Source organism: Sarcophilus harrisii, chromosome 6, assembly GCF_902635505.1.
Source record: "Sarcophilus harrisii chromosome 6, mSarHar1.11, whole genome shotgun sequence".
In the NCBI taxonomy this organism is placed as follows: domain Eukaryota; kingdom Metazoa; phylum Chordata; class Mammalia; order Dasyuromorphia; family Dasyuridae; genus Sarcophilus; species Sarcophilus harrisii.
The window spans coordinates 207596696-207614974 of NC_045431.1; the positions used below are offsets into that span (position 1 = coordinate 207596696).

Genomic DNA, 18279 nt, shown 5'->3' on the forward strand with positions numbered 1-18279 from the left:
CTAGTGCTCAAAGCAAAAGATGTCTTTTATTTCCAGTTTATAGTTATTAAGAATTATATTTGTTGGGAAACAAATTTAGTTCCAATTTAGCTCCCAAAAAGCTTGACTCCAGTTTTTTTTTTTTTCCCCTTCCTCACTTTTCTTTCTAGCAATCCTCTGCATATCAACTTTCCCACATGTGAAAAATGAATTAGCAAAGTCCATTCTAGATCTTTGATGACTACCCAGATGGAATGGCAGCCTCTAGTAACAGTGTAACTTAAATGACATTGTGTGTCCCTAGATGATTTGCGGATGCTTTGCTTTAATTTCTATTACTTCTACAATGCAGTACAATTAAATAATCAGCCATTAAATGTCAACTATAATTATGCTTGAGTTTAGGAGCAGAAGGAAGAAAAATATTATTGTATTATTTTAAGAAAACCTGAAAATATCCTACTCCCTTAAACTTCTTGTTAAAACCATAGATGAGCATTTCACTTTGTTCTTCTTTTTCCTTTTTATTGATTTCATCAAAAAACCAGTCATACTGGCATAACCTCTTTTCATTTTTGAGAGGATTACTAGACTGATCAGGGGAATGCAGTAGATAGTTTACATTCAGCAAAGGATTTGATGTTCTTGTAGATTAGATGAAGAGATATGGGTGAGATAATAGTACAATTAGCTGGATTGAAAGTTTGTCAAATGGTGAAACCCAAAGCTTAGCTGGAGAATCAAGTCAACATGAAGGGATGTCTTTAAGATTGTGTGCTTTAAAATTATTTCAGGCAAATTTTTTCTCAGGGCCTCAGAAAAATAAACTGTCTATTTGTCAAATTTTCAAGCTAAGAGTGATAAATCACATCGTGTATCCCAAACATGATCCAAAGAGAGCTCAACAGATAATAACTGAGCTGAATCTAATAACATGAAATTTAATTCAAATGAATATAAACATCTTCATAAATATCAGATGGAGAAAGTGTCACTTGATAGTTATTTACCTAAAAAATCTTTTGAAGGTTTTTGTAGATTGCAAGCTTAATATTTCAGTATAGTATTATAGAAACAGAATTGGACTTGGAGTCAAGAAAGACTCTGTGGTCAAATCCCACCACTGAGACTGAAAGTTCTGTGACCATTTAGCAAGTTCATTAATCTCTCTAAACCTCTGTCAGAGAGGGAAATAGAGGGAATAATATTTTTAATGCTGGCTTTTTAGGATTGTCATGATGGTAAAATGAGGTAACATATAGAAAATGCTTTTAAAAATCTTTAACATGCTAAAGAAGTGTCAGGAGTGAGTAAACCAACCATGAAATGTGATAGCCACAAGAGCTAACACGATCTTGTTGTTTTTCAGTCATGTCCTACTATTCGAGGCTCATGGACCATATTGTTTAGGAGGCTTTCTTGACAAAGATTTATTGTGTTTCAGTCATGTCCAACTCTATGACTTCCTTTGAATTTCTCCAAAAATCCTGGAGCCATTTCTTTCTCCAACCCATTTCACAACTGAGAAAACTGAGACAAACAGGGTTAAGTAGCTTGCTCAGGGTCACACAGCTGGTAAATGTCTGAGTTCAGATTTGAATTTTCTGATTCCAACATTCTATCCATTGAGTCATCCAGGTGCTCTAATATCATTTTGGATAACTTTAAAAGAGAGAGCCCAAGTAAGGGAGTTCATAAGTCTCTGTTTTGAACATAGCTGCAGTATTGGGTTTAGTTCCACATATCACATCTTGTGAAGGTCAAGTTGGAGAATATCTACAAGAGGGCAGTCAGGATGGTGAAAGCTTTGTAGTTGGCTGAAGAAATTTAGTTGGATTTTTGTTTTGCTTTGGGTTTTTTTAGCCTCAAGAAGATGAGATAACAGTCTTGTTATCTGAGGATAAGATAATAGTTTTCAAAGATATAAAAGACTGTCATATGGAAAAAGAATTAAACTTGTTCTATTTGGCTATAGAATGAAGATCTTGGAGCCATGGGTGAAAATCACAAAGAGGCAGATTAAGGCTCCATCTTTGGAAAAATTGGCTAGATCTGGAGGCAGGAAGAAAATTTCATACTCAACTTCAGGCACTTAGTAGCTATGTGATCCTGAGCAAGTTATTTGATCTCAGCCTTCTTTAGTTTTCTCCTTAGCAAAATGGGAATGATAATAATAATACCAACCTCCCAGGACAGTCATGAAGATAAAATGAGATAATACATGCAAAGGAATTTGCAAACCTTTAAGTGTTATATAAATACTGGCTATTATGAACATGATTAGAGCTATTTAAAAGTAGAATCGGCTTCTTGGGGAGGTTGAGGATGATCTTTTACTTGGGGCATTCAAAGAAAGTCTGGATAACCGTTTTTTGTGGATATAGAGGGCAATCTTGGGTATCTTTCAATGATTTTGACTTTAACAACCCTTCCAATTTTAAGATTCCATATTTTGTTATTCTTAACACTGTCTATAAGGTGGGAAAACAAACAATTTTATATAGGTAACCCAAATAGTTCACAATAAAATGAGGAGAGGTATGATGCTATTTTTCTGTCAAGAACAGCTTATATAGGTTCATCAAGAAACTTGACCCTCTGCCCTAACAGCTGGCCTCAAACTCCTCCTCCTTTGTAAAGTTTCCCATGCAGGAAAACTTTACCAAAGAATGATTACAACAATATACTGCTTAGCTTTGACATCATGATTTTTAATAAATAGGGCTAGCTTTATACATAAGGTATAAGACTGTGCATGGAGATACCTCCCACAAAGTGCTTTTAAGACACAGTTCCCACCTTCAGTTATTTATTTGGGTAAGAAACTCTATTAAAATATGTGTTATGTGGTAAGGGAAAAGCAGATAGTGTTGACTTCTAATAACTTAATTCAGATAGTTTATTAGAATCATATGACCTGAGGAATGAAACTCTAGTTTGGCAAGTTTTGTGGGACAGAGAGCAATCTGTCCCTAGGAAGATCAGACTCAATTCTGTACAATAATAAAGCACTGAAAGGACATTAGAGTTAAACTTTGCCTACTCTCCAGTTTTGTCCTATTAATAGCAAATTCCTGTTCCCTTATATTCTTAGTGTCCTGAGTTCAAAAGTTCTTTTCCATTTGTTACTAAAGATGAAGGGAGCCGCCCTGTGATGAGAGAAATCTCACAATAAAGTATTGTCTTTAAAAAAACATAATGGATATCTATTATTCACTTATTATGAGTGCATCATATGAGGTATATGGAGGAATTATAACTTCATATCATACATGAAACAATTAGCAAGGATTTAGTAGTAGAAGGGGAAAGAGGAAAGAAGGGAATTTTATTATGTGGAAAAATGATATGAGGGTTGGGGATAATGGATAGATCTGCCTGTCTGGGATAAAATTCGAGAGAGGAGTAAAAAATCAACATAGCTAGATAGAGGGAGGCTATGTTGTAAGAGTCCTTAATGTCAGAATTGGAAGGGACATTAGAAACTATGTTGGCACCCTATACATAAAAAAGAATGTCCTCTCCGACATCTCTAAAAGATGCTCATCCAAGCCATTGCCCCATAAAGCAGCCCATTTCACTTGGGAATGGTTCTAATTGTTAGAAGTTTTAAAATTTTGTTTTTCCTTCTAGCAAATCTAAATTTGTGTTTTTGCCATTCTTTTTTTTCCTATTGCTTCTAGTTGTCCCTTCTGGGGTCAGATCTAGTTAGTAACTTTGAACTCAACTGGATAGACACTAGGAGGTCATGCCTCTAGGCTGTTTATTATACTCACAACAAAGAGGTTATTGCCTCCAGTGAACACAGTAGATCAATGGCAATTTTTGTAACTTTAGAACTCATGTTGGCTGCAGACCCATGGGCTAGCCTGAGGGCTAGTACTGAGACACAAGTTGCCTTGGAGTAGAAATGACCAACCAAGTTAGCCAGTAATGAAAAAAATCCTTGTTCTAGCCTAATGATGATTCATTTGCTGCCAGTAAGATAATGGTCAGCTGTTGCAATGATGTCTGCTTGAGTCATGCTTATGAAAATCTGATTCCTTTGATAACTATAAAGGAAACATTTGGAAGAAGTACATGTCATATTAGTTCATAACTAATGAACAGAATGATGGAGAACACTTGAGAAATTCAAAGTGGGGCCCTGTTTGATCTCATCAGGAGACACTTGGAAAAATGATTGAAAAATCTTTCAGGCAGTAGGAGATAGGACTTTTAAAATAGCGTTCTGATTCTGGGGAGGAGAGGAGGTATAACGGAGCCTGTAATTTTATATCGAACATTCCCAAGATTATCTACTCCTCAGAGAAGTCATCTTATTTTCATCCTAACTAATACTTCCTGGGATGTCTGAGGAGATAGTAGGGGTTTGCAATTAAGTTTTCTTCTCTGATGCCTTTCCTAAGAATTTTTTCTGTTGTGGGTCTGTTTTCTTAGCTCTAGAACAAGAACACAACAATGTGTGTGTGTGTGTGTGTGTGTGTGTGTGTGTGTGTAAGAGGAAGAAGGGGGAGCAGGGAAAGAGCTCCTTGTTGTAGTTAAAACTATGGATCCCTTCTCAGATTAATGTTTCCAATTTCATAAAATAAAATATGAAGTTAAGGCAAATAAACAAGTGTTTCTTAGGTGGTTATTGTTGGATAGCTATAGAGTGCCAAACCTGGAATCAGGAAGACTCGCATTCAAATCTGACCCAAGACCCTGGATGTATGACCCTGAGCACGTCACCCTGTCTGCCTCTGTTTCTTCATCTGTTAAATCAGCTGAAGAAGGAAATAAACCACTCCAGTACCTTTGCCAAGAAGGTCCCAAATGAGGACATGAAGAGTCAGATGTGACTGAGCAACAACTTATCCTTGCCAAGCACAGTGATAAGCTCTGGAGAGTCCCAATCCTGAAGGAATTCACTGGGTAATGGGGGAGACAACATAGAAAGAACTTTGTAAATACAAGAAATATTCAGGATAAATTGAAGATAATCTGAGAGGGAAAGCATTAACTTGAGTGGAATCAGGAAAAGTCTCTTAGAGAAGGTAAGATTTGAGCTGACTCTAAAGAAGCCAGGGGGATGAAGAGAAGGAAGAACATATCAGGCATGAGAGAGATCTAATGAAGAGGAATAGACTCAGGATATGGAACTCCTGATGTGACAGAAAATAAGCCAGTTTCACTGGATCATGGGAGTCATCTTTATTGGAAAGGAAGCAAGGGTCCAGGTGGTGAAAAGCTTACAAAAGAAATCAATTATCTTGAAATAAAAGTAATTTCCTCCACAACCAAGTTCTTGAACCTCTTGAAATCTATCTACTGACCCATTTAGGGTCCATGGGCTCCAGATTTAGAATCCCTACTATGAGTATATGGGATCTAGAACTAGAAGGGATCTTAGTGACATTTTAGACCAACATTTTTATGAAAAAATGAGAATGAATAAATTGAGACCCAGGGAAAGAAAGTGACTTGCTTAGGATCTCATAGGTAATACATATTAGGTCAACTTGCTTATTATGTGGAAAGCTCTCTAATATCCTCAATAAGTAGTTGTCCTTCTATCTAAACTTGGCACCTTGTGAGAGAGTTTCTTGGCAAACATGGTTATATTTAACAGACATGGTGCCCATTCTGAATCTGTATCATTCAAAGTCATTTAATAAATATTTGATGAAGATGATAATTTAGGAATCATATGCCAACTAGCTACTTGCCAGTGAAATAGGAGATTACAACTCCATATCTTTCATTTTATCTCTTAAGAGATATCAAATGTCTCTTAGATGCTAAGAATTGTGCAGAATGCAAAAGATATATAAGACACAATATCCAAATTGGTTGGTTGTTTTGTTCCTTGGCTATAAACAAATTGTGAGGTTTTATATCACCTATTTCTCCATAGTAACAGAAATACAAATGGTGGCTGTGGCTCCAAGCTTACCCTCAAAAGTCTACTTAAACCATAAATTGCCTTACATGTAACAAAACCCAGGCTGACCTTGAGAAGCTCCAAGCTTAACAAATTTCCTCTTTGGAAGAGGAATTAAACTTTTACAATTTGATCGAAAGAGACAGGAAGAAGGAAGGTTGTGAGGAAGCAGCTTTGGGATTAATAAAAAGGGAAAGCTTTCTAACAATTACAGCTGTCCAAAAGTGAAATGGGATGCTTCAGGAGGGAGTTCTCTATCCCTGGAGGTTTTCAAGTAAAGGTTGTTCCACTGTTTGCCAAGGATGATGTAGAAAAGATTTTCTGTTTAGACAGATGTTAAACTAGATTTCCTCTATGATGGTACAACTAATAATTGTCTGAGGCGAGATTGGAATTCAGGATTTTCCATTTCCCAAATTTAATTCCCTTTCCATTAATGCCAATGTCCATAATTTGGGGACTGCCATTGACATAAATTTTCTATGATTCAAGATCTCTTATTATAGGTCTCTTGTTATAAAAGCAGTAATTCTGTATGTCAAATAAACAATCTTTCTTATTACTTTATAAATATACCTAATTCATAGATTTTATCCCAATTCTTTAGTGAAAACCTTATTCAAAAGAAAGCTATATTTGCTTAGGTTAGTCATTCTTATGGAAGTGGAGCTGGGGATAGCATGAATGTCTATGACAAGGAACTCTGAACTTCACTTTGGCCCATAAAAGTTTCACTTGCCTTCTTTCCATCTTTTCATTTGCTGTCTTCTCTTCTTTTTGAATATTGTCATCCCTGACTCTCTTTACAATTAGATCTCTGGTTGGGGAAGGCTGAGAATAGTAGCAAGAAGCATAAAGCATGCTAATCAAATTGACAGGTAGGAAAATTGGTAGGGTTAGTTTAAAATGATGGATGACAAAAATTCGAATGTCAAAAGATCCCTATGGACTAAAATGGTGGGTTAGATCAGCTAGGGAGAAAATAAATACGATAAGCATCTGGATAGAGACTAGTCCTGCGATTTTATTAGCAAAGGGAATTGACTGGTGATGAAATTCCCTTTATCAATGCAGCTTGGCACTTTCTCTGCAACTTAAAATCTTAGATAGTTGCCTGGATTCAGGGCATGGAAGGTTCAGAAAACAAAGTTCTTTATTCTAGGCCTCTTGGTACCATGCAGAGGTTCAACCTCAGAAAAAGATAGGGTATTATCAATGGAAATGTCATTCAAAAAAATTGTTTTATCTCTACATCCAAAAGACCTCTAGCTTTTTCCTTCTGACTTACTACTAAAACTTCCTATATATGTGAGCTCTCTCTATTAGAATGTGAACCTCTTGTATCCCAAGTACTTAGTACAGTGTTTTGCAAATAGTAAGCCCTTAGATTTTTTTCAGTCATTCATTCATCCTATAGAGATGAAAGCAAAGGAAAAACATGAAATTATTAATACTTGTCCTCACCAGGACTAATGGAATTAGTCAGAAATCTCTCAGGATTACAAAGCATGAGACACTAGATTTATGGAGATACTAGTCCCCAGCATATGTCCTGAGAGAGGCGACTAAGTAACAATGATGTCAGTCTTCAAGTGGATCAGCTGCAGGCTGAGACACAAATTGGCACCAACTTAAGGGAAAATATCATGGTTAAGAGATCTCTGGGATATATTTAATTCCCTGTAGCAGTTTGGTTTGTTTATTTATTTATTTTTTAGTAGCAAAGTTTCAAAATACCTGAAATCACTCTGTGGCCCCACCCTCTTCTCATAGACAATAGTATGTTTGTATGGTCTCTAGAATATTGCCATTCAATGTCCTGGACATCTCCTGCAAAGTGCCTCGGGTTAGACTGGCAGAATTTCTGTTTCCCAAGTAAATATTTACCAGGCACACCTCTGGTCTTTCAAACTTCTGGAGCTAAATGTGCATATAAGAAAAAGAGAAAGAGAAAGAGAGAGAGAGAGAGAGAGAGAGAGAGAGAGAGAGAGAGAGAGAGAGAGAGAAAGAAAGGAGACAGAGGAGGGACAGAGAGAAGGAGGGGAAGGAAAGAAGGAAGAAAAAGTTGTGCCTTAATTTTTAAAACCATTTTTGGCCTTGTTAGAGTACTTCCTTGCAACAGTAACTTGTATTGAATTTTAAATTATTATTCTAATGGGGAAATAAATGATCTGACCCAGATAAACTTATAGAAGAATTCTATTAAACTTTTAAAGAATAAGTATCCATACGACACAGATTATTCTTTTAAAAAAATGAGAAAGAAGACGTTTTCCTGCTTTTCTTTTTCTTTTTGTTTTTTTGTTTTCTCTTTTTAATTTAAAAATACAAAATAAGAAATAAGAAAATACAAAAAAGAAAAATAGAAAAAGAAAACAATACAAAGGAAAAACAAAACATTGACATGTGCCCAGCAGAACATCGGGGAGGATTCAAAATATATGATGGATTCCCATTTCCTGAAAGCATATATAATATATTCATGACTGTCTATCTTTCCTTTGCTTCTTTGTAGGTTATTCTTTTGTTCTCTGCTGTGCACTTTGTACTTTAATCTTTTTCCCCCTTTCATCCACCACTCGCCCACTCCCAAGCTAGCTATAGTTAAGTACAGATAAAGAAGGCATTTTAACAAACTCCTAGTGAGATCAATATGCTTGTAATGCCTAAACCCAGAAAAGATATAACAAATAGCTCTATAAATCAATATCAATTAAAAATTTTTAAATAAAATCCTATATCTGCCCCCCAAAGTATTTATTAACACGAGAAAAGGATCCATTTGATATTTCTGTACCCTTTCTGTGTTGAGATACTCGTATATATACCTACAAACATACACACCAAAGGCTGAGTCCTAAAAGGCGTGTCAGTGATGCCTGTTGAGCAATAAACCAAGTTCTCATCACTTTCCTATTCTGTCCCAAGCAGTTCATCCAAGTCTGGCTTTCAAAGGGAGAGCCAGGAATGCCAGTGTTTCATAATCACGGTAGCAAATGAGAACTTGGCTCCTTAGGGAGATTTCCATTCTTCCCAGTCATTTGCAGGTGTGTGTGTGTGTGTGTGTGTGTGTGTGTGTGTGTGTGTGTGTGTCTAAGAACAACTATCAGAACATACAGATTTCTTTTTGAGGCTTAGGAAAATGGAATATTAAAAATAGCATTTAATTTTCATTCCTTTAGAAATCAAGGAGGGAATTCATACTCAATGATAAATATAATCATGGAATTGTATATCTGTTGAGGTTGGGAAGGGACCCCAAAAGTATGGTATCACAGACCGGTGTTACGAGGTGTCTCAAAAGAATTTGAAGGCTTGAACCTATTTCCTTGTCAGGGACAAAGTTTATTGTAATTGTAACACCAATTACAAGTGGACTAAATTCCAATAAAATTCAGAAGAGAAACAGAAGCAAGGAGACCCCTTTATCCAGCTTTCTAACATTGACACGGTAATTCTATGGCCCACAGGAGTTTGGTTCTTGCTGACCAGATTATCCCTGACCAGATTATCTATCTGACAGTCAGGTATGAACTGAAGAGTGGTCTATTTACCATTGTCTTACGAGTTTGATCTGTGGGACTATCCTGAGGCCAGAAGCTATTTGATTGAGGAGTAGTCTATTCAGAATCAGACAGATTGGGTGTGGGAATTTCCTGAGGCAAACTCCAAAGCCAGAAGATGTAGAATTACTGACTTAAAAGAAGCCTCCCTAAAATCAGGGGACCACAAAATCATATTACATCATATCTAAAGTCGGAAGAGACATGGAGACCATTTAGTCCAAATCACTCATTTCACAGATGACTAAACTAAGGCAAAAGGGGCAGGGAATGATCTATCAGAAGTGGGATTTAAATCCAGTTACTCCACAGGCAATGGTTTTTCTACTATACCACACTGCCACCATATAAATACAGATTGTTAAATGTCTGACAATAAGCAGGTCTAGCTAATAATGATTATTATAATTAATACTGATTGTTATTATAATAGTGTATCTCCAAGTCTACCAAATCCTTATTTTTTTTTTAACTATGTGGAGTAGGTAATATAAACGTTATTACAGCTACCATACAGCTATGGCAAGAGCTCAAATTATTTTTTCACAACAAGCTAGTATAGAATCACATTTCCTTAGTTGTAAATTCACCATCATTTCTATTATACCACTACACTGCAGCAGGTACAAGAAGGAAATACATGAAAACAAACTTATTACTTATGTCATTATTTCAGTAGATCCATGTTCTTGTTAATGAGTGTAATCCACCCAACACTCGAGACTAAAACCCTTCTGAGTCTTCCAATATATTATTCTTGTCTGTGTCCTATAAATCTGCTGGAGCCAATCCAGTCTTTTTATATTGAAAGGAAAAACAAAACAAGCTTTTATTAAGTGCCTACTATATGCTATGTACTGTGCTAAGCTCTGGGGCTCCAAAGAAAGACAAAATAGAGTCCTTGCCCTGGTTGTCTTGCCCTACACACTGGTTAGAGAGACAACATGCAAAACAAATGTATTCAAACAGAATTAATGAAAAGTATGTTAATAAGAACTGACTTCTTTATTCTACTGTGAAAAGAAGTATCAGGGTCCCGGAATTGGACTGATGATTAGGTAGAGAGGATTTAATTAGCAATTATATTGCTGATGTGCTCTTTGAGTTGTGTGATCAAACTTAGTGTCATCAACACAATGTCATAGATTTAGAGTTAGGAGGGATTTTGGAATTATCTAGTTTTACCCTCTCATTTTCATAAAAGTAAACTGAAATCTAGAGAAATTAGTTATATATCTAGAGTAAATTTCAGACTTGGGATTCAAATACAAGTCCCTAATTCCAAATCTAGTATACTTTCTCAATTACCACATGGCCTGTGCTTTTCTCCTTTATCTACCAAAAAAAGGATAATAATTCCTGATTTATTCTTTTCACTGCAATGTTTTAGAGGTAAATACTATTAAAATTAAAGTTCTGAAAATTTATGCTTTTGAATAAATAGAAAGAACTATATAAATGCATAGCATCATCATCACAGGTGTTTTTTTTTTTTGTATTTTCGTAATTCAGATGATCCATAAGTTTTATTTAAATGTTCTGTAGTAGTACTAGTAGTAATTGTCATAGTAATGGTAGTAGTTCGTGGTGGTAGTGATGGTGTCTGGTGGAGAGGCCCAGGTGTGTGAGGACATGTTATTAGTGGAAAAACATAATATTCAGGATATGTTTAGAGTTTCAAGATATACCAAAACAAACAAACTAAATTCAAGGACTTGAGATAAGGCCATCCCACTTGCTGAAATAAGGAGCAACTCTAGTTTGATCTTGTTTCTGATTGTCCTTTACCTTCTCTCCCAAGAGATGCTTTTAATTTTTTTTCTCTTGAGGTTTTTGCAATATTTCTAGTAAGTGGAACAACTTTCTTGGTACTTTCCACTATCCTGTTAATGTATGTGTGTGTGTGTATGTGTGTGTAAGAAGGAAATGCCTGGTCTTTTAGCCTGGATTTATTGATCTGATTAATTAGTGATCTTTATATAGGTCTATAATGTTTGCTTTAAAAACACTATTTTGACCCATAAAACAACTCAAGTATAGCCATGATTATTCCCATTTTAAAGATGAGGAAAAAGAATCAGAGAGATTAAGAGATTTGCTCATTATATACATCAGAGGAAACATTTGAACCTAGACCATGAGACAGTTTGAGGTTTATTCATTTAAAGAATCAAAAGTAAAATTTGAACCCAATTCTCCTGACTCTAAATTTAGCATTCTGGCCCATGCTGCTTTCTAATGTACTGGCTCTATCAAAAATAACCTACCTCAGATAACATTTTCTAAAGCATTATTAGCTTCATTCTTATGGTACTATGCTAATAGCTTTATTAACCCGCATTTGAACACTAATTACATGAGTAAAATCTTAGAAATAAAACCAAAAATGCTTTTGTGTACCTACTTGTTAAATCCCACGTAACAAAATTATAAAGCCCAAAGAAATTGTCATTATCCTTATTATCATGGTGATAAGCTGACAAAATATTCTCTGTTCTCACCATATTAGAGTGGAATAATAATCAATTTTAAGCAAAGAAAGAAACACTCCTTGAAATTCCATCAGGTAACATAAAATTAATCAGATGAGATTCAGTGTTTCACGGTTTTCAAATTCTTTCTTTCTTTTATCTCTTCAAACATTTGACAGCAAACTCCCTTCCCTGATATGGGAATTAGAGAACCATGACATCTCTCAAGGGTGTAGGATGGGTTCATTTGATACCTAATTAAAGAGGGAAAAAGGAAGGAGGGAAATTCAACAAGAATAAGGGGAATTTAAAATGGGAAAGAACTGCATCAATTATAATATAGAATATCTAATATAGAATCACTATATTTTTAAAATGATTATTTTGTTCTTCTTTTGGATTTTTTTGGGTCATTTTCACTCATGTTCACTTGTATTAAAATAACACTAATAACTGTAGTGTTAATGTTGTTTTTTAATTTTAGTTTTAGTGACATTGTTTGTTTTTACATCTCTGGACCTCTGAACATCTCCTCCCTTCCCAGAGTGTCAGAGAAGAGACAGTGGGAGAAAGAGTGAGAGGGATGGAGAGAGGAAGAAGGAAAAGGAGAAGGGGGAGAGAGAGAATGAACATTTTATGCTATTCATTTCAGGATCAGTGTTCTCATGATAAAAGTATTAGTAAATCTAGACTTGGGAATGGAAAATTCTGGTTAGTTAATAGACCTGGGTAACTGTGGGTTACAGTAGGGTAACAGAACCCTATTTTATTTTGAGCCTTGTAAAATATTTCTAGAAGAAAGAATTGCTCTGCTTTGCAGGTGCTTTGCATATGATCCTAGGGAATGTGATGGGATTATTGCACATTTTGATTTTTCCGGTAACTCAGAGTTATCATCTGCAGTGAGTCCTTATCATTTTCCTAAAGTTCTTGGTTAGCCAAATGTGGAAAGAGACAAGAAAAAAGTGAGAAGCAATGGATGGAAATTACAAAAAGGCAGTTTTAGGCTCTATGTAAGGGAAAACATCCTAAAACTCAGAGCCATTGAAAACTGGAATGTTCTCCCTTTAGAGAGAATAGATTTTTGCTAACTAAAATCATAAGATCATAGCTCTTGAACTGACAGGAGCATAAAGATCATTTAGTAAGTCCATGCTTCTATTTTGTAGATGAGAAAAAAGGAAACCCAGGAATATTAAGGTCTTTTAAAGATCTGTATTCAAATTTTGACCTTGAACACTTACCACATAAACTTAAGCAAGTAACAAATTCTCTGTGCCTCAATTTCCTCATTTGTAAAATGTTGACATCTAAGGTCTTCTCTAGCACCAAATGTATAATTTATGAAGCTATGTCCTATGACAGAGGCTAGAAAATCACTTTACCACCTGTGCATAGTATAGGAAGAAATTGTGCTCAGGCACGGGTCAGGCTGGATAACCCCTAAGATTCTTTTGAACTCCAACATTGTATGATTCTGTATGGACCTTGGAAATTTAAATTTTTAAATAAAATTGTTTAATTTTTCTGATTTATCCTTATTCTCCTTAAAAATGGAGTTCAGCAGGAAAAACATCAATTAACAAAGTATTTTTTTGTTTTGGGATCCCATTAAACAAGATTTTATCCATGTAATGTAATGTTTATTTTTTTTTCTCCCTATCTCTTCTTTATATATTAAGCAATAATGACAAAAAATTCTAGTTTGGAAATCCAGAGACTTCCCATTTTATTGAAGCCTTGAGTGCAGCCAATTTCTCAAGGATTTACACTTGACTTTTGTCTTTCTATAGAAAGCAGTTTATTATTTTCAAACATCTTTGCATAACAATGAACAACTCTTTTTTTCCCAGGCAATGCCCACTGCCCTAGACTTTAAACTCTTCTCCAATGTGAACATTCCTCTGCTGCTTCGTCATTCATCCACACTGTGTGCATGTGTCTTTACTTAAATTAGTTTTGTTTAATCTTGATTTGCTATAAATAGTGGATTTAGCAAATAGGTATCAGAAATCACTTTGCCAGGAAATTGGAAAATTATATATTTTTTTTAAAGAAATATGCCTTTAAACACTATGGAAAGAAATTGGAAAGAAAGGGTTACAACTTGTTTTTTTTTTTTTTTTAATTTTCCAGTCCTTCCTATTTAACATCACTAGTAACCACAGCCTTTGTTCCCCCATTGAACTTTAAGATTTAGAAAGTATTTTGTGTACATTTTCTATTAGCCCCATTTTGCCAGAGAGGAAACTAAGGGCTGTGGTTGGTCCCAAGTTAGTGTAGGGTACCCATCAGATTTAAAACTTAGAGTGAAGGTGTGGGCTTGAAATATGTCTTAGAAGTGACTATATATAATATTGAGTATGTTCAATGAATTGACAGAAATCACTAAGACCAAAAGCTATTTCTTAATAGATATATCATCAATAGATAGAAAGAAAATTCTCAAAGGAAAAATTGCAAATTATTATATAAGATATGGAACATTTTTAATCACCTATAATAAAAGAAAGGCAAAATAAATAATATCTAAGGTTTCAGCTCATAGCCTGTAAGTTGGCAAGATTATATCCCCAGCACCTAGGACAGCACTTTGGTAACTAATCATCATAATAGTCATTATTACCATTATTGTGTCATCATCCTCATCATCATCATTTATGTAATCCTTCATGTTTTGAAAAGGACTTTCCATTTATTATCTCATTTGATTCTCACAACAACTTTAAGAGACAGGTTGTATTATTATCCCCATTTTACAGATGTGGAAACTGAGACTGAGAATGGTTAAGTGACTTTCCCTGTGTTACAGTATTTGTGAGACAGTAATTGAAGTCAGATATTTCTAACTCTGGATCCAACAATCTATACATTGCCCCACTCAGCTACTTAATAAATACTTGAATTGATTGATGCCTTTGAGAATGATGTGCTAAAACTAGTTTCATGATTTTTTATCCCACTTTCATTTTTAAAGATTTCCACAATTTAAGTATAATAGGTATTGTAGTTGTGTTCCAACATTTGTTCAATAATCTTTCAGTCATATCTAACTCTTTGTGACCCTATTTTGGGTTTTCTTGGCAAAGATATGGAAATGGTTTGCATCTCATTTTACAGATGAGGAAACTGAGGCAAACAGGGTTAAGTGACTTGCCCAGAGCTACACAGTTAGTGAGTATCTGAGGCTAAATCTAAAATCAGGAAGAAGATTCTTCCTGATTCTAGGTCCAGCACTTTATTACTGTACCATCTAGCTGCCCGGTACCCCCATCAAGTTGGATATAAAAGGAAAACATTTTTTACTTGGGAATGTTCAAGTCAGACTCTGGTACTGGGTGATTTTTCCTGCAACTACTCTACCATTAAATCACATTTCTGAAGGATACTAACTATAAAAGAAAAGATGGGAAAAGTCAGAGGGGGTTGACAACTACCAAGCACTCTCTTGATTATTCTTTCAATAATAACTCTCTAATTCACTGGCTTCAATAACCAGAACAGGATTCTGGAACCTTACAGAGTTCAGTACTTCTTTTCAGAATCTATTTCTCATTCTCTCCATGAAAGGGATAAATCTATTTTTTGACTTACCTATTGTTGGCCTTTGTAATCGAGAGGTGAAAGCTCTTCTTACTGCTTATTGGAACCTCTGGTAATTGGTCAGCTAAGAGCAGGCCCCTTCTTCTGTTTAAGCACAAGAACAGAAGAAAGAATGGGTTACTGGAGCCTGACTGAATTGTCAAATGGATCTAGCCTGGCTGCCTAATTCTTCCTCTGATTCTTGTTGAGAGAGAGAGATGCAACACATGCAAGATTAGTGGAATTGGATTTCCTTTGCTTTTGAGAGTTGGGGGAAAATAACTTCACTAAAGTCCCAATATTTGATTCATTTGGAGTAGGGATTTTTTAACTTATTTTGTGTAATGGAGCATTTTGGTAGTGGGGGAACCTTTGGATTCCTTCTAAGAATAACATTTCTAAATATATAAAATATATTGTAACAGGCTATAAAGAGAATCCATTATATTGAAATATAGTTTTCAAAATATTTGTAAATAATTTCATATACTCTAACCTAAGCACCCCTTATATTTAGACCTAGAAAGAACCTTTGAGATCATCTAGTCCAACCCCTTCATTTTACTGATGAGGAAATTGAGGGAAACAGGGTAAATCACATAGAGTCACAAATATATTATCTGAGGACATATTTGAACTCAGGAAGATGAGTCTTTCTGACTCCGGACCTGGCATTCTGTACACTACGCCATGTAGCAGCCTTTGTAATCTTAAAGGAAACAAAAAGCCTAAAATTGGTCTGTGGAATCTTTGATGATTTTCTACTACTTTTCAAGTTCCATATATAAGAGGTTTAGGTCTAATTCACTTCTCATGGTTGCCAACTTATAAAACTAGAATAAAATAACAATAACAACAATAACTAGTACCTTAAGGTTTGCAGAGCACTTTACATCTGTCACAACTATTACTGTTTCCATTCTACAGATGTAGAAACTGAGACTGAGAGTTGCTGAAAGTGACTTGCTGAGGCCACATAATAATTGATCTGGGTGGGATTCCAATCAGGCCTTATAAACTCAAAAGTCCAGAATTCTATCTGCCAAACCATCTGCAGCCTCAATTTCACCCCTTTCTCTTCAGGGATATTTGTCATACCAATTTAATCTGTGGAGATTGCTCACACTCTTTGGTCTACAGAATCTCAATAATTAGCATGAGGTTTAACTTTCAAATTAAACCGATTTCATTTTTTGGTAAACACCAGGCTGTAAGTGATTCAGCTTCTACAAAAGTAATTGAAGGGTTGCTGTTTTAACATTTTTCTCCTTAAAAGGAAGACAGAAGCCTGAAAATTTCGTTAAATTCACTCATTAACCTGAAATGGCCCACTAAAAGGCATCCTTTTGGGCAGTAATTTCCCCTTAATGTTTTCTCAATAAAGGGGAAAGATCCTCTGGGTGAAAATAGGGTTTTAGTTTCTCTACACCAACCCCGTAGCTGACTGTTTTAGTTCCGTGTCTGCTATTCCATTCAGACTTTCACATGTTTTGAAGCTGTCTTTAGTTTTCCCCAAGCTCTGATGTCAGATCTTTCAATAGGGTAAAGCTAAACTATAGTAAGTTGAATGCTTCATTGGTACAATGCTTTGAATGTTAATGGAGCTAAGACTGAATCCTAGGATGCGGGGATTGCCATGAGTTAAATCACAAAATCTGGTTGGGAAGTTTAATTGGAAACCTAAAGCCAAGTGTTTCCTTTTTGTTTCTTTTTTTGCAGATCTACACAGATTGGGCCAATCACTATCTAGCCAAATCGGGTCATAAACGTTTAATCAAGGATCTCCAGCAAGATGTGACTGATGGCGTCTTATTGGCTGAGATCATCCAGGTTGTAGGTAAGTCTCCAATTTGGGGTTGTGTTCTGTGTGTGACATTGTGACCAGGGACCAAATTTTTCTGCCCTTTCAAAGACAGAAGGAAGGATCAGGGGTCCAGTACTTAAAAAAATCCTCAAGAGTAAAATCAGGTTTCAGTCCCAAATTTTATTCAGCTATATACTAAGATAAAAACATAAAATTTTCCCAATGAGACCACTAATGTAATAACAGCATATTAACAGGAAAGGCTGAGACAAGAAAGAAGCAAATGTTTGCTTGTTTTTCCTTTCTTTGGCTTGCTATTTTTCCAGTGTTTTCAATTTTAGAGTAGAATTATTTTTCTTAAGCACCATAGTGCTAAACTAGTCCTTCCAATTTTCAATTTCAACGGGGGCTTAATAGTCAAAGTGCATTTAGGAGAAAAGGTTATTTAGTTTTAAAGCAGGAAGGAACTGAGGATAGAAGAGAAAGGGAAAGATGAAACCAAACTTGCATGTGCCTCAAGATGAGGAAAAGACCAATCTTTAGATTGGTCATTTTTGGTCCTCCAATCCTTGACATGTTTCTTGTCATCCTTTTAGTAATGGGCCAGCCCTGTCATCCATACCACAAGGCTTTGAGCAATCTAGAAGACAAAAAAGACTAGTGAGCAAGAATTATAGTATTATCCCTGGTCAGGAAAATCATATCACATGCGAAAAAGCTGCTAGCAATGGGAGAAAAAATAATTCAGAGGCTGCAAATTGAAAGATATACATTACTAGGACCCAGATATTGGCGTCATTTATCAATATACATTTATCTGTTAGATTGATATTACATGGAAAAGATGAATGTGGAAATCATAATTCAAATAGAGAAGTATTTCTCTGAAACCCCAAGAAGGCATCTTGAGGCCAAAAGTTTCATTTGTTCCTTGTGTGAATGGGCCGAAAGGAAAAA

The 18279-nt window shown here is 35.4% G+C and overlaps 1 protein-coding gene across 11 annotated transcripts in view; it reads left to right on the forward strand.

The window, feature by feature from the left end:
- Positions 1 to 18279, forward strand: part of NAV2 (neuron navigator 2) — a 438256-nt gene that overhangs the window by 106032 nt on the left and 313945 nt on the right. For all 11 annotated transcript variants that reach the window (XM_031943258.1, XM_031943259.1, XM_031943260.1 and 8 more), the window contains exon 2: positions 17238 to 17355. In XM_031943258.1, coding sequence (XP_031799118.1) covers positions 17238 to 17355 — 118 coding nt within the window. The remainder of the gene's footprint in view (positions 1 to 17237; positions 17356 to 18279) is intronic.